The sequence below is a fragment of the Siphateles boraxobius genome, unplaced genomic scaffold (assembly GCF_051911475.1).
Source record: "Siphateles boraxobius isolate OS27281-9 unplaced genomic scaffold, OSU_SipBor_1 6, whole genome shotgun sequence".
Lineage (NCBI taxonomy): Eukaryota > Metazoa > Chordata > Actinopteri > Cypriniformes > Leuciscidae > Siphateles > Siphateles boraxobius.
This window is the reverse complement of record NW_027509186.1, coordinates 29296246-29312123: the sequence shown is the minus strand read 5'-3', so window position 1 is coordinate 29312123 and position 15878 is coordinate 29296246. Positions and strand designations below refer to the sequence as shown.

Genomic DNA, 15878 nt, shown 5'->3' with positions numbered 1-15878 from the left:
TTAGCCTACATCATGTTTCTGACAACAACAAAAAACATGGGATTTGTGCCTTTATGCTTCAGAAAGAATTAGGCCTACACAATTTCATAGGCAAAGAAAAGAAAACAGAAGGCTCAAGTGACCCTTGAAACACAAACTCACAATGTTGGTCATTCCACATGCGAATAGTGTAGCTATGTGATATAGTTAGCCATTTTTCACTTACAAAATAAAACTTCTAATTGCATTTCTTAATTCAGTTTCTCAATATTTTTCAGCAGTAGACAGATGCTATAAAGACATCAAGCACTGTGGAAGAATTAACACCAACCCTGCAAAGAGAGAACTTGCCCTCGGGAAAGAAGAAGCTAGTGAATAAATCAGAACCATTAATGAAGAAAAGAATACTGCCAGAACTGATGTTTTTGACTGCAATGTGTGCAATACATTTGGATCAGCATGTATTGTGAATCATTTAACTTGATATTATTAATATCTTGTTTGAATTCTTACATCCTTAGTGTTTTAATTATATTTAATTTCATACCATGGTCTGTGTGAATGTTCAATTCAAATTGGCTGGAAGGTGTGTATTAAAACCGTTTAATGCACAGGTAGTTTAAAATCACTGCTCTATATCAATGTATGCTTTTATTGAAGCGCGCGCGCACACACAGATTTTAGTAACACTTTATTTTACAGTGTAGTTGTTACACGTTGCATCTAGTCACTGTAGTTATAACTATAAATTGTTAGGCATGTTTCTTATAACAAAAAAAAACATGAGATTTGTGCCTTTAAAAAAAAAACATTTAACCCCTTACCAGTCGCCCCCCTTTTTGGCAATCGAGTGCAAAATGACATACCCATAATAAAATGGTTGTTGCTAAGGAGTCCTTCTGACTACACACAAAACCAAGGTATCATTTAAAAGCTAACACTTGACAGTTTACTGTGAAATACTCAGAAGTGCTCTAGCAATTACTAATAGAGAGATAAAGCAGCTCAAAAACAATGCACAATTTTTTTGAATGTAAAATTCGGGATCACCAGTGATCCCTGCGGCTCAAGTTAAACACCAAAGTGTTCCGTATTTATGACAAGTGCCACATACTGTCTGGTTTTGAGACACAATGCAAATAATAATAAAAAAGCAAAAAATACTGAGGTTAACCTGTGTGAATGTTCAATTTAAAATGGCTGGAAAGTGTGTATTAAAACCGTTTATACCACGGGCTGTTTAAATAATCGATTCTGATTGGCTGGAAGGTGTGCAGTAAAACCGTTTAATGCACAGGTAGTTCCAGTCAGTTTGATTACAGTTCAAAATGAATCTGCTACTATAGTCATTGGTAACCATAGTAACACAGTTACACTTGCAAACAGAGTGAGAGACACATATGAAAACGTTTATTTAGGTAGGCTAAATGGATGATTTTTGCATATCGTTTAATTTGTATGGTGAATATGGCAATTTTGAGAAATGGGCCCAGGCACAAGACGAAATAGAAGACTTGGTGAAGACGTTGAATGACAAAAAGCGGCACAAAGAATTAACATCGACAGAGCTAGATAAGATCGAAGCCGATAAAGATGAGGTCAATACGAAAAAGACAACTAAATGGGCAATCAACACATTCAGTGACTTTTTGCGGCAAAGACAGAAGCAGAGTAGGTCTCGAAATCAAAATTTTTCTCTTTTAAATGAGACATTGCGGGAGTTTTATGCCTCTGTTCAGTCTACCGCTGGACGCGAATACAGTGTTGCAAATTTGATGCGTCTCAGAGCAGGTATAAACCGTCACATTACAAAATACAACATTAAGTGATAAAGACTTCAAGTCAAGCAATGCCATCTTTAAATCAGTTTTAAAGCGCTAACTTACGGGAAAAATGGAAAAGACACCGGCGTTCATCATCTTCGTGTTACTGTCTGACTTGGAGAAAATTAGAAATGCACCTGCACTCTCCCCTTTCACACCCACAGGACTTGTAAGAAAAGTTTGGTTTGACATACAGCTGTGTTTGGCACGGAGGGGAAGAGAAGGAAACCGTAACCTATCAAAAGAGTCTTTCGTTCTCCGGCAAGACGAGAATGGGAAAGAGTACCTGACCCTGGCGCATAACCCAGAGACAAAAAACCACAAGGATCCCACCGAATCGGATAGGGAAAATTTACGAGGATTTATGTTTACGAGGCCCGGCGACCCACTTCGTCCCGTGGACAGCTTTAAAAAATATCTGTCAAATGTCCAGAAAATGCCGGAGCGTTCTATTTGCATCCGAGACGCATCCCTCTGTGCAAACTCGAGAGCACTGAAATGTGGTTCACCAGGGAGCCGATGGGGCTCAACTACCTTGGACTCTTTTCAGTTCTTTGTCTCTCTCTTTTAATAATGAATTTAAATAAATGTGATATTTCATTCAAATAAAAGCAATCCGATGGCTCTACTTTATTTAAAGCGGACGCAGTGCTAGAACTAACGAGCCGTAACTTATAATAACCATCATTTTTACACGTCTGTTAAAAAATTACACTGTAAACATCAGTTACAGCTTTAACTTATTTTTAACTTGGTAAATAACCTCCGCTTCGCGTCGGGTGGTTCTTCGCCTCTACGTCGTGCATTAAAATCCTTTAATGCATGGCTAGCCGTGGATTATCCCTTACTTAATGCACAGGTAGTTCCAGTCAGTTTAAAATCACTGCTCTATATCAATGTATGCTTTTATTGAAGCACACATACACACAGATTTTAGTAACACTTTATTTCGCAGTGTCATTGTTACACGTTACATCTAGTCACTGTAGTAATAACTAGAAATTATGCTTAATTATGTGCATGCAATTAACACTAAACCCAAATCCTAACCTTATAGTAAGTACAAGTTAATTATTATAACTAAGTACTTAAATGTTTAATTTCACTGTAACACAGACACAGCCAGTGTGCACGCACCACTAATGTATGTTTCTGTCAATGGATACGCTTCACATGCGTTTCATGTGAGAGTAGCTGTCCAATCAGCTTTTAGTATGTAAATCTGTTGCTGACATCACAGTTCTTCACGTGCTGGTGTGTGGGCTGGAGACACGCAGCTGATAGAGACTCTGCCTGCATCATAGCCTATATCTCCTGTCTGGGAACATTCTGGCTTCCCAATACATTACAGCAGCTATGGTGAAAAAAAGGGGACAAAACAGTCACTCTTTCTAAACTCTGTTCGATGCGAGTGCCGAATGCTCCATTTACGCCGTCATCACCCGGGTGTTGATAGTGCGCAAGCACAGGTGAGACCAAAACAGCACACATTACCTTCGGTGTGTAAACAGATACTCCATGTTAATTCAGACAGGAACAAAACAATGCCCAAAGCCCCGGGCAGGGCTTGACAATAAGGAGTGCCCGATGGCCCAGGGCCAGCATGAAAGACACTCGGGAAAGTTGAAGGAACTGTCACTGTCCCGATCAGACCAATGATGCATCATCACAAAAGTTTGCATGTGTATAAGCTTTTCCAATTTAATCATTCAAGTGGAAGATACGGTGGCCCAGTAGTGCACAACACAACAAAATTTCAAAAGCAAACATAAGTTCACAACACAACGAAATTAAGCCACAACACAACTAAATGAATCCACAGCACAACGGAAATAAGCCACAACACAACGGAAAATGAACAACACAACAGAAATGAGCCACAACACAACGGAAATAAGCCACAACACAAAGGAAAATGTACAACACAACGAAATAAAGCTGCAACACAACGGAAATGCTCCCGACCATTAAAGGGCTCTCGGAGCGCAATAAAGTTACTTTTCCTTGCCATTATTCTATAGAGTCAGCAGTCTAAAAAATATATCAACACCACAAATAGTTTTAACCGTATGTAGCTAACCATTGTGTATCGACATTTATTAATTCAAAATCACCAACGTGTATTATGTTAGGGATAATCCACGGCTAGCCATGCATTAAAGGATTTTAATGCACGACGTAGAGGCGAAGAACCACCCGACGCGAAGCGGAGGCGTGGATTATCCCGCTTATACCACGGTTATTTGCCAAGTTAAAAATAAGTTAAAGCTGTAACTGATGTTTACAGTGTAATTTTTTAACAGACGTGTAAAAATGATGGTTATTATAAGTTACGGCTCGTTAGTTCTTGCACTGCGTCCGCTTTAAATAAAGAGGAGCCATCGGATTGCATTTATTTGAATGAAATATCACATTTATTTAAATTCATTATTAAAAGAGAGAGACAAAGAACTGAAAAGAGTCCAAGGTAGTTGAGCCCCATCGGCTCCCTGGTGAACCACATTTCGGTGCTCTCGAGTTTGCACAGAGGGATGCGTCTCGGATGCAAATAGAACGCTCCGACATTTTCTGGACACTTTGACAGATATTTTTTAAAGCTGTCAACGGGACAAAGTGGGTAGCCGGGCCTCGCAAACATAAATCCTCGTAAATTTTCCCTATCCGATGCGGTGGGATCCTTGTGGTTTTTTGTCTCTGGGTTATGCGCCAGGGTCAGGTAGGCCTACTCTTTCCCATTCTCGTCTTGCCGGAGAACGAAAGACTCTTTTGATAGGTTACGGTTTCCTTCTCTTCCCCTCCGTGCCAAACACAGCTGTATGTCAAACCAAACTTTTCTTACAAGTCCTGTGGGTGTGAAAGGGGAGAGTGCAGGTGCATTTCTAATTTTCTCCAAGTCAGACAGTAACACGAAGATGATGAACGCCGGTGTCTTTTCCATTTTTCCTGTAAGTTAGCGCTTTAAAACTGATTTAAAGATGGCATTGCTTGACTTGAAGTCTTTATCACTTAATGTTGTATTTTGTAATGTGACGGTTTATACCTGCTCTGAGACACATCAAATTTGCAACACTGTATTCGCGTCCAGCGGTAGACTGAACAGAGGCATAAAACTCCCGCAATGTCTCATTTAAAAGAGAAGCAGAGTAGGTCTCGAAATCAAAATTTTTCTGTCTTTGCCGCAAAAAGTCACTGAATGTGTTGATTGCCCATTTAGTTGTCTTTTTCGTATTGACCTCATCTTTATCGGCTTCGATCTTATCTAGCTCTGTCGATGTTAATTCTTTGTGCCGCTTTTTGTCATTCAACGTCTTCTCCAAGTCTTCTATTTCGTCTTGTGCCTGTGCCCATTTCTCAAAATTGCCATATTCACCATACAAATTAAACGATATGCAAAAATCATCCATTTAGCCTACCTAAATAAACGTTTTCATATGTGTCTCTCACTCTGTTTGCAAGTGTAACTGCGTTACTATGGTTACCAATGATTATAGTAGCGGATTAATTTCAAACTGTAGGCTAATCAAACTGGAACTACCAGCCCGATCTCACGGCAATTCGTACGAATTTTACGAGGTGGCTAATTCGTACGAATTCATACGACCTCCCTCGTACGAATTAGTACGATTTTTGCTAAATCGTACATATTTTACGAGTTGCCCAATTCGTATGAATTTGTACATACGAGCTGCATACTCTAGATAGAATGCTTTGACGCACTACCACAGCGCATGATTCCTAAGGGAAAGTCTGCCAATTCCTCCAAGATGTTAAAACGTATAATTTGTATTAATTTAAATTACTTTTAAGATTCAAAAACAGACATGTTCAAAATCCAAAGCTTGGTTGAATTGGTAGTAGACTTACTTCAGGTGACTTTTTTCCAATACCTCCCTTCATTACAGTAAACAATTATTTTTCCGGAAATGTCTGTAAAATACTTTTTTTCTATTATCATGTTTCAAAGGTTGTAGTTCCTAATAACCAGACTGACTTACAACAGGTGAAATTGTACCAATAGCTCAATTTCCCCCTTGTAAGCACCGTACACAATTTTTTTTTATAAAAACATTACTGTGATTCTTTCATGTCATGATTTTTTTTTCATGTCCTAAAGCTCATGGTACGTTCCCAGTGACCAGACGGACTTATTACAGGTGAAATTGTGCCAATACCTTCCTGTAATTCTGCAATTCACCAAATGGTTTTTATTTTTATTTATCAAATTATATTATAATAAATTATACGTTTTAACCACTTGGTGGATTTGCCAGACGTTCCCTTAGGGATCATGCGCTGTGGTAGCGCGTCAAAGCATTCTCGAGTATAAATACGAAGCGAATTCATGTAGGTGATTTTGAAGTAATATTTTATGTCGATATACAATAGTTACATACTGTTAAAACTAATTGTGGTATTGATATATTGAGACTGCTGACTCTATTAGGGCTGCACGATTATGGCCAAAATGATAATCACGAATATTTTTATCAATATTGAGATCACAATTAATTATCACGATTATTTGTTGATTTTAGCCAAAACAAATTTTATTGTCACATAGGCTAATTATAACTGCTTTCACATTCATATTGTGAATATGATTTGCTTTTCAAAAAAAATTAAAATCTTTGATACCGAGTGTTCTGTGAACGGAATGACGCATTTTAAATATCGCTCGATCACGCAAATTTGATCGTGGGAAGCCAAAATCGCAATCGTGATTAAAATTCGATTAATCGTGCAGCCCTAGACTCTATAGAAAAGTGGCATGGAAAACTACCGTTAGACCTACCTGAAAAATATTGTTTATTTTATTTGTATTTTTGCTCTGCTATTTATTCTGCTTTTGCTTGTAGTTTGATTTTTTGTTCTAATTATATTTTTCTCTATATTAGGGTGACCCTAAAACCGTGATACAAACCGAACCGGGAGTAATTTGAACCATTACACACCTAATTCAAATAGGAAACAGATATTTTAAATTGCAATAATATTTAGCAAAACTAATGTTTTTAATTTTGATCAAACAAATCCAGCGTTGGTATAAAAAGTATTCAAAACATTTTACTGATCCCAAACTTTTGAACAGAATTACATCTTTATGGACAAGTTTGGATACAGAATCATTTAGTTTCTAATCTGCTTTTACTAATTGTGCTTTTCAAAGCATTGTATTTTTATCAGTGGTATTACAGCACTCTGAAACACCTCTGAGTTGAAGGATAGCATTATACCACTGAACCGGAGAGCTTGACAGTAATTTTTTGCCAGTGTTCAGGCCAACAATGTTAGACCATATCCATAACAATGTACACTATCCTTGACAAAGGCTACATTTCAACAATCTCTTACTGTATAAAAACAACAGCCACATCACTGAAGCCACCCATTTGTTTGGAAACCTTTAGAGAAATGACAGCACATTGAAAAACAGAAGTCATAAATAATATTCATTACAGGTTATGTGTTAAGGTAAAGGGTTGGTCTCATTAAGCAAGAATATGCTGCTGTTCCTCCAGCATTCTGCAGGCCTAAATCTGCCAGCTATACTCATAATCTAAGGTGAGGCCAAGCAGAAGAGCTACATCCCAGGGAGCCATTTAGTCAAACAGGATGTCCCACAAAACTCAGGGCTCATGCCCAGACATTGCCATTTACTACTAGCCATGCAACTCCCATCCAACATCACTGTGAGAGGCACATCCATCCCTATTTCATCACAGACACTAGCTCATCATTGTATAGCATTGGCATCAGTAATATGTCATATGCTTTTAAAACATGTGCTGCAGCTCTCTGGGAAATAATCATGGAAGTTTAAAGCCATCTACTGGGACACAACATGTCAGACAGGATAAGTAACCTCTGCTGTACCAAACTATCCCGGCTGAAGGCTTAAGGTTTCAATGATTCAGTTGCACACCATCACCAAATGGGGTAGAAACGCTGAATGTAACACACTTTTGCCCCTGAAGGCCTTCCCGGATTATCCAGTTTATGATATGCTATCGCTACACTATTTGAACCTTGAAATAGGAACAGGCGACCAAGAAAGACCTCTTGGGGGAAAAAAATAGTTAGGCAGTTCACAAGACACAACATGCCAGGACAACACGTATAATGCACATCAAGATCAATGAACCTTGACTGTTCGGATGCGTAAAAAAAAAAAGCAAAAATTGTTAAAATTATTTAATTGAGTTATATATATCAGTCCCTCCAGAAAAACGCGATTGTGCAATCGCATGATTTAGTGCATAATCAGCCAAAGTCCGCATATTTATGCGGGGGCTGCATTTTTTCACATGCACTTGCGCCGCATAAATTGACGATTTCCATGCAAAATATGCGGGACTTGCATGATTTCATAATCCTCGCATTTTCGTTGCAAATAAGTGTCACATATCTTAGCAGAAAGTTGAAAAATGTTGCGTTTGCTTCACACAAGAGCAGCCATTTCCCCGTTGCCAAGGGAACGTTATGAAGTGACAGAATTACGCGACTTGAACATCATCGAAAAGCTGTAAAACAGGAGCACACCTTATTTTTTATATAATTTATTTATTAATTTTTACAGAAGTTGTAGCATATTCCTTTTTTAAAGCTACAGAACTTGTTTGACTCATCAATGTTTTGTAACTTTGATGTGTTTATTAAGGTCTGAAATAAAACAAGATGAACTGAAATATTCCAGCACTTTCTGTGATGTAGTGTGCTTGCTTATCATAGGAAGTAATAAGAAATTACTCTTTACATTAAGGTAGTATCCTAGTGAGAACAGGGTGTTGGGGGGATAACTTTTTTTTCTCTTTTTCATCAAACCGCAGTTTTTGCATGTTCCCGCAAATTTGATGGCATAAATTTGCATCAATATCCCGCACATTCCATCGCATTTTTTTTTAAGAAAACAGGCCGCATAATCAAGGATTTTTGCCCGCAACAATCACAAAAAAACTCTGAAAGGACTGAGATATATATATATAAACCAAACAGCTTCACTGCTTCGTAATATTTAAAAAAAAAATAATAATGCCAAATCAAAGCCATGTGGTTTGACTAAAAAAAAAAAAATTCAGCAACAATATACAGAAAAATGCAGGCAATTTTTTTTATAAGATACAACAGAATCAATGACCCTTGATTGTGTGGTTGTGTTCATTTATTAATAAAATTATTAGAAATTACAAATGATATGCAATTTATACTTTGGTCAATGACTTATTTGAGCATGTTTTGAATTTCTGAATTAAAAATTTATTTTGATGATCTTTTATCAATATTTGTTACAAAAAAGTTTTTAAAAAGTTCTGAAAAAAAATAATGATTAAGATGTTTACACAAAGGCATTATGGTGTACGGAAAATATTACTTCTAGTTTATGGTTACACCACATGACGTTTTTAAAAACATTAAATTGAAACGTTTCTTGAAAATAGTCTAATATTTTTCAAAGCCATAGAAAACCAACATGAACACAAAAAAAGTGAATTTCTAAGAACGTGTTTTAAACTAGATTTTCGGACACTTATGCCTTTGACCTAACACTGGATTATGGTTGAAGGCTAAGTGCAAACAGTAATCTACTTGGGACATAGGCTACTGCACATAGACAAAATATTTGACGTTCCTATGAAACGTCAAATACAGATGCACAAATCTCATCAGCGATGAAACAGATTCACACCGTGTCACACTTTATGCATGACAACCGCATTTGTGTGGGTGTACGGTAATGATCAAGGGAAATGGATCTGTCAGCACAACATCTGTCCTGTTAAATCCTATTTTCTTTAGGCCACATCCCCTCAAATTCAGATTCGAGGATGTGAGATCAGCCTGCCGTGTTTCCGGATCAGTGGCGGCACTGTGGGTTACATCATATAAATATTGTTTTTGTCTTGCTCGGGCCCTTAGAGTCAGGGCAGGCTATCTCTAGCTCAGCTAATTAAAAGCCCAATAAGAGCTTAACTGCATATCAGGAGATTACATCACAAAGATGACTCATGCCCACAGCCTGGGGGAGTACATCATGTGACCGCAGGGCTCCACCCATCTAGTCTCTCAGATGACAATGATGAGGTCCCAGAGCATCTTCAGAATAACAGCCTTGCGTTTTCCTCTCATCATCAAAACAATGACATAAGAGGAGGGGATGTACGGAAAGCATCACTGTTTCTTTGAGGGATGCTCATTAGGGTTAATTTTCCCGACCGACAACCGCCGCTCGTTATCTGAGTATTAACCCTTAACTGATAAGATTATAATATTGAATTCACATTGATAAAAATAAAATTGACGAGTGTCTGAGACCCGTTAATAATACCAAAAAAAAATACAAATTTCACGTTATATTAACGTGCAAACAGCAGCATACAGAACAGATCCACAAAAGAACCTGGATTCACATCACATTTTCACTCACCTGCAGCATTTCTGACAGTGACAACAGAGAAAAACATAAAATAGGCCTACACTAAATATATTTTTTTAACTTAAATAATTCACAAATTCAGAAAGACTGAAAAAAGGAAAAGAAAAATTTCTTTCACAAAAAGAAAACACTGAATCCGTTTGAAGCTTTGAAAAACCGGCAATTTGTTTTCCGTCGAAGTTATTTCGTCAAATAAAAATAGCAGGCCTACCTCAATCCACACTTTATATAGACACGCGGCAGAAAACACCCTCTCCGATGGCACAGATATCCTGGGAATACAGAGATAACGTCTCGCTAGAGTGGCCAGTTTTGGGAAGCGTGCACCTTTCATTTGCTTGTGGATGTTTGCTTTGCCAGTGATATTGCATTGTACTTGTACTACTGCTGTATTTTAATACCACGTAGCATATTTTGCAAGTAACTTCGTTGCCCTTTCTGTCGAAATGGGCCCGTGTCGACGCGCCCCGTGAGTTAAATATAGGCTAACCTATATAGTATTTTTTTTAGTCATGCAGCAAACTAAAAAAAAAAACCTTTTTGTCGACTCGTGCGTTATTTTGAGTTGTAGTTCAAAATAAGAAAGATGCGAGCGAAGCCATTCGGTCCGTTGTGGCAACGCTGCCGAATATCAAGAAGTTAAAGCCGGAGCAAGAACAATCTTTGCTTAGTTTTGTGTTTATGGCCATCCTCCCACGGGGTTCGGGAAAAGACATATGTCACGACCAAACGTCAGCGATTGGTTATGGCAGATAGAGTGACTCTGGGCAGATCCAATAGTTTTAGACTTCAATAGAGTACCCGCCTACAAGGAAGTTAACGCTTGTCAATGGAGCGGTGCCAGACTCTCTGTACAAATGAAATGTACGAGAGTCTGGTAGAACCAGGCTATATTTCTACGGCATCACTGTCAAAGAGTAATTAGCTGGTGAAGTGGATTTACTAATTGTAGAGTTAACTAACGTTATCATGATGACCACTGTAATGTTTGAAGCAGATGTCATAAATGTCAGTAGAACAGTAGACCGATAAATCCGTAAGATCTTAACTTAACCACATGACATCGAACTAAATATGATATAGTGGTATAAATTATACCACTATATCACATTTTTTAGCCGACCTGACCTGTCAACGTCCTGAGCAACTTTCCTCACGCAGCAGCCTTCCTATTAATATCTCTATAATAGTCCAGTCATTTTATGAAAAAAGGTTGAACAAATTGCAACAGAAGCAAACTCAACTGATTGTGTATCCTCAATATGTCCTGTGTAAGGGAAAAAAAAGCCCAGAAGAATCCCATTAGGGGAAAGTTTCGAAAAAGACCCAAATAAATCCCATTCATTCGCCTATTCATTCTTTTTCTCACGTGAAAAGGGTACAAATTATAACCTTTAGATATCATCATGAAAATCACTGAGTTGATTACTTACATCAAGACAAACAAAAAATGTATTACAAGTTTTTTGAAATTGTTTGTTAACATGGACAAACGGTGCATAATATAATTACGTATTAGCTAATTTGCATAATTACCCAAACGGATCTAAACATTGGGTATAGCAGGTGAAAATGTTTTTTTTTTAATCTTGTTGAGATATAACAGTAAAAGACTTAATGTTAAGGTCTGAATGGAACCCATTTAGGCTACCCATGAATATTAATACAGGAAGAAGTACTTTAGAAACCAGCCTTTATTAATTATTATGGCAGAGATGTGGTTTGGGCATTGAGTACGTAACTAGATTTTTTGATCCAGACACTTTTTATTTCACCTACCTTTTGTCTTCTGCATTCTCCTTACATATGTCTCCTGTTCTTCCCTCAGACTCATCCCCCAGAAACAGTCCCACGGCCCCAGCCCCAAACCCCATCTCTGCCATAATAATTAATAAAGGCTGGTTTCTAAAGTACTTCTTCCTGCATTAATGTTCATGGGTAGCCTAAATGGGTTCCATTCAGACCTTAATATTAAATAGTTTACTGTTATATGTCAACAAAATTCTACAAGACACGTTCACTGCTATACCCAATGTTTAGAACTGTTTGGGTAATTATGCAAAGCACATATGTAATTAGATTATGCACCATTTGTCCATGTTAACAAACAATTGCAAAAAAACTTGTGATACATTTTTTGTTTGTCTTGATGCAAGTTATCAACTCAGTGATTTTCAAGATGATATCTAAAGGTTATAATTTTTACCCTTTTCACGTGAGAAAAAGAATGAATAGGCGAATGAATGGGATTTATTTGGGTCTTTTTCTAAACTTTCCCCTAATGGGGTTCTTCGGGGCTTTTTTTTCCTTACTCAGGACATATTGAGGATACAAAATCAGTTGAGTTTGCTTCTGTTGCAATTTGTTCAAGGTTGACCCCCATTTTGGCTTAAAATTACTGGACTATAACCCTCATCAGAGAGATCATACAGAACAAACAGAATCAACCTTTCTAATCTCTCCGCCATTTTTGTTCTACCCGCTTCCGACGCTTTTCACTGTGTAGTACGACGGCCGTTGGGGGTGTATTGCGTATTACGGAGCTGATTTCAACTGCCAGTGTGAAGGCGGCGTAAATGTTAAAGGGTAACTAAACCCCTGGTCAAAGCCTGACTCCACCCATTGGCAATATTTGAAAAATGCTGGAAAAGTGGGCAGACCCCAGCGGAGATAGAGGGACGAACCGAGGGCGGGGCTGAGCGGGGGGGCGTGCACCTGAGACCCGCAGTGACAGCTGCTGTCAAACTAGCTAAAATGGAGTGACGCAAGTAGCTTTGAAACAGAGCGGTCATTTGAAGTCGAGAACTTTTCTCCCCCACCTTCACCTGAAGTGGAGGAGGGTGAAGGGTGAATTGTCTGTGGACACCAGCTCAAACTGCGGTCTTGACTCCCGCATCGCGATCGGCATCCGATTATTCTTATATATTTAGTCATTTTGAGGTAATTTTTTCCAGGATTATTATTACTATTACGTTCATTATATTTTGCTGCTATGTGAAAAAAATAATCAGCAAATCGCACCGGCGCTTTTGTCGACACCAGAGGATTAACTTTAGCCTAATAAGAAGGAACATAAATTGTGATTAAAAATATATGCTCAATCACATCATGACGCCGCTGCGGTGGTGGAGTTCATGCAGGACGAGGTATGAAGTGTAGCGTTTGGTAGCGCGAGCTGTGTGGAGAAACCCATTTCCACCTCCATTGCGTTGGAGAAGCAATCCCACGTAAAATGCAGGTTGCACACTGGAGCAATAGGCGAGATTAACTACCTAGGCTACACGAAAAATCTAAATAGCTATATAAATGCTATGCTAACTAGATGCTAATATATACAGTATCTATCCTGATCGTTTTCAATACGATCGTAATTCCAACTCCTGACTCGCTACAGTAGTTTTGACGGAACCAGATGCTTTTATACAAGGGGCTGCCAAGGGCGTGGTGAGCTCGCACCAAGGGCGTGACAGAGTGACGTCAGAGAGTATTCTACGTCAGAGAGTACACCTACTGCAGGAGCTTTCCGTTTAACCTGAAGAGGGCAGCACTCAGACGTTTTTACACCATATTTGAAAATTAAAACACTTTATACCCAAATGTCAAAAAATGTACTCGAATCAATGAACAGCATTTATGAAGCTCCATTCTTACAGATAATTAACTAAAAAAAGTTGTTTTAGTGTTTAGTTACCCTTTAACCATCATTCACCATGTTCAGGAACTCATGTGGACACTTTCCACTGTAATTTAAATTAATTCTACAGTACATATAATTTGGCAGTAAAATTTAGTGTCGCTCATAGATAAATAATAAAACCAAATACGAACCTAACAGTGAAATAAAATAATGTAAATGTTTAGCATAATTACTATAAATTAATGGGTTTAAGATGTATTAGTTAACTTAATAAATTAATTCATTTATAGACAAAAGCAATGCAAATTAGCCATACATTTATATCAAATGACTTCTGAAGAACAGTGATGACACACATCATAACTGTAATGTATTCCGTGTTGCATGATGTAGGCAAAAACACAAAAGAGGTTAATTACATTATTTACAGTTCCCGCCCAAACTCGCTGATTGGATCATTCTCGACTCGTGCAGCAGGTGGATTGCCAAGAAATCCATCCCACCACAGACCCATAAGGATTTAGAAAGGATCAATTCAAATCAATGCGATTCTTTCGAATCCTTCTGCTATCCTATAGACGCTTTAACACGGAGCACAAAGTACAGGACTGCTTATAATATTAGCTCAGATAATCCTGTCTTCTTAAAGGACAGGTTCCATTGTCAAAGCCAATGGGGTAGCCTAGCAAATTAGCTTATAACAAACAGTCCCTATAAGCTGTATGTTTTTAAGAAAACCTGCGTTAGTAGGCAAGCAAAGTAAACAACACATTGCCTCTCACATACTGTTACAGAAACATACGCAACAGTGCTGATCAATGAATGAGCACGGGAGAATTCAAACAGGTCCACAGATGTACCTGCCACCGACACTACATCACTGACCATAAAAGTAGAATGCAAATCAAAAATATGCACAAAACCCAATCTATTATTATATAACAGTTTGTATTTTGTGTAGGGTTATTGCATAACACTTGAACGCGGTCTTACCTGAACTGCCAAAGAAAATAAGCACCAAGATTATCGCCTTGGTCGGAAACATTTCAATCCCTTTATGAAACACAGTGTTTACTGTTTATTGTTGTCTTCCGATTCTTGAAATGAAGAATTCGTAATCCGTACAATTAAGCCTGCGAAGTTCCCACGAAGTTTTCTGGATGGGACGCGAATATGTACTTGGATTCTGACCGTTGGACAGTATTGATATTTTGCAGTTTAAATTCGCGTGCCCATATGTCGCGCTCTGAGAATGAGACAAGAGCGCGTGCACACGCCGCTTCAAGATGCACGCGAAATAATCCACCCAATCAGCGGCGCCTCTGAGGAAAGACAACGACATCATCAAATAATGCACTGAACCCAGCCTGTAAACTAAATACGACTACCACATACACCTGGACTGCCCAGAGAAATGAATGGGACATGAAATAAACAAATATTGTTCACACACAGTAGGCAAGGCTATTTCGGGTAGATTTAATAGACACGAATATTTAAAGTGATAGTTCACGCACAAATGAAAATGTTGTGTCCATATAGGCCTAGGCTAAACTCTCATGTGTTGCTATAATATTCTTTCTCCTGCGCATAAAAGCGGAGATATTACGCAGATTCAGAATGTCAATTTCGGTCACAATTCACTGTTGGTGTACGGAGAAAGATACATGGTGACTCAGTCCTTAGGCAATTCCCTGTAACAAAATGATGGAGGAAATTAGCGACAGTTTAATATTGTGATATAACTGGTCTTTTAAGACAACTTTTAGTAAGGAAAAATTAAATTTGAAAGACATCTATTCTCGACATATCGAAGTGTAGCTAGATAATATGCAGGCGGTGCCCCATTTTGTCATTCTGGAAATAATGATCTCCCTCATCATGCATCAGTTCACTGATGTTTCCTTTATCTCTATATCCCGACCCATGCCGTGCTAAAGAGGAACTGCTTTTCACTGTGGCTTTTGAAATGGATCCATGGACTTTTAGAGAACAATGATCATTTAAA

General features: G+C 38.2%; 1 protein-coding gene across 18 annotated transcripts in view; it reads right to left on the bottom strand.

Annotated features, from left to right (window-relative positions):
- The window catches only part of ncam1b (neural cell adhesion molecule 1b), a 104779-nt gene extending 89462 nt beyond the window's left edge, over window positions 1–15317 (bottom strand). For 4 of the 18 annotated variants that reach the window (XM_077208687.1, XM_077208685.1, XM_077208689.1 and 1 more), the window contains exon 1: window positions 14864–15160. In XM_077208687.1, the coding sequence (XP_077064802.1) occupies window positions 14864–14915 (52 nt within the window). In that variant the 5' untranslated portion in view covers window positions 14916–15160. Of the gene's footprint in view, window positions 1–14863 lie in introns of all 18 variants that reach the window. The other 14 variants (XM_077208697.1, XM_077208699.1, XM_077208701.1 and 11 more) reach the window with 9 other exon arrangements.
- Between the last annotated feature and the right edge of the window lie 561 nt (window positions 15318–15878).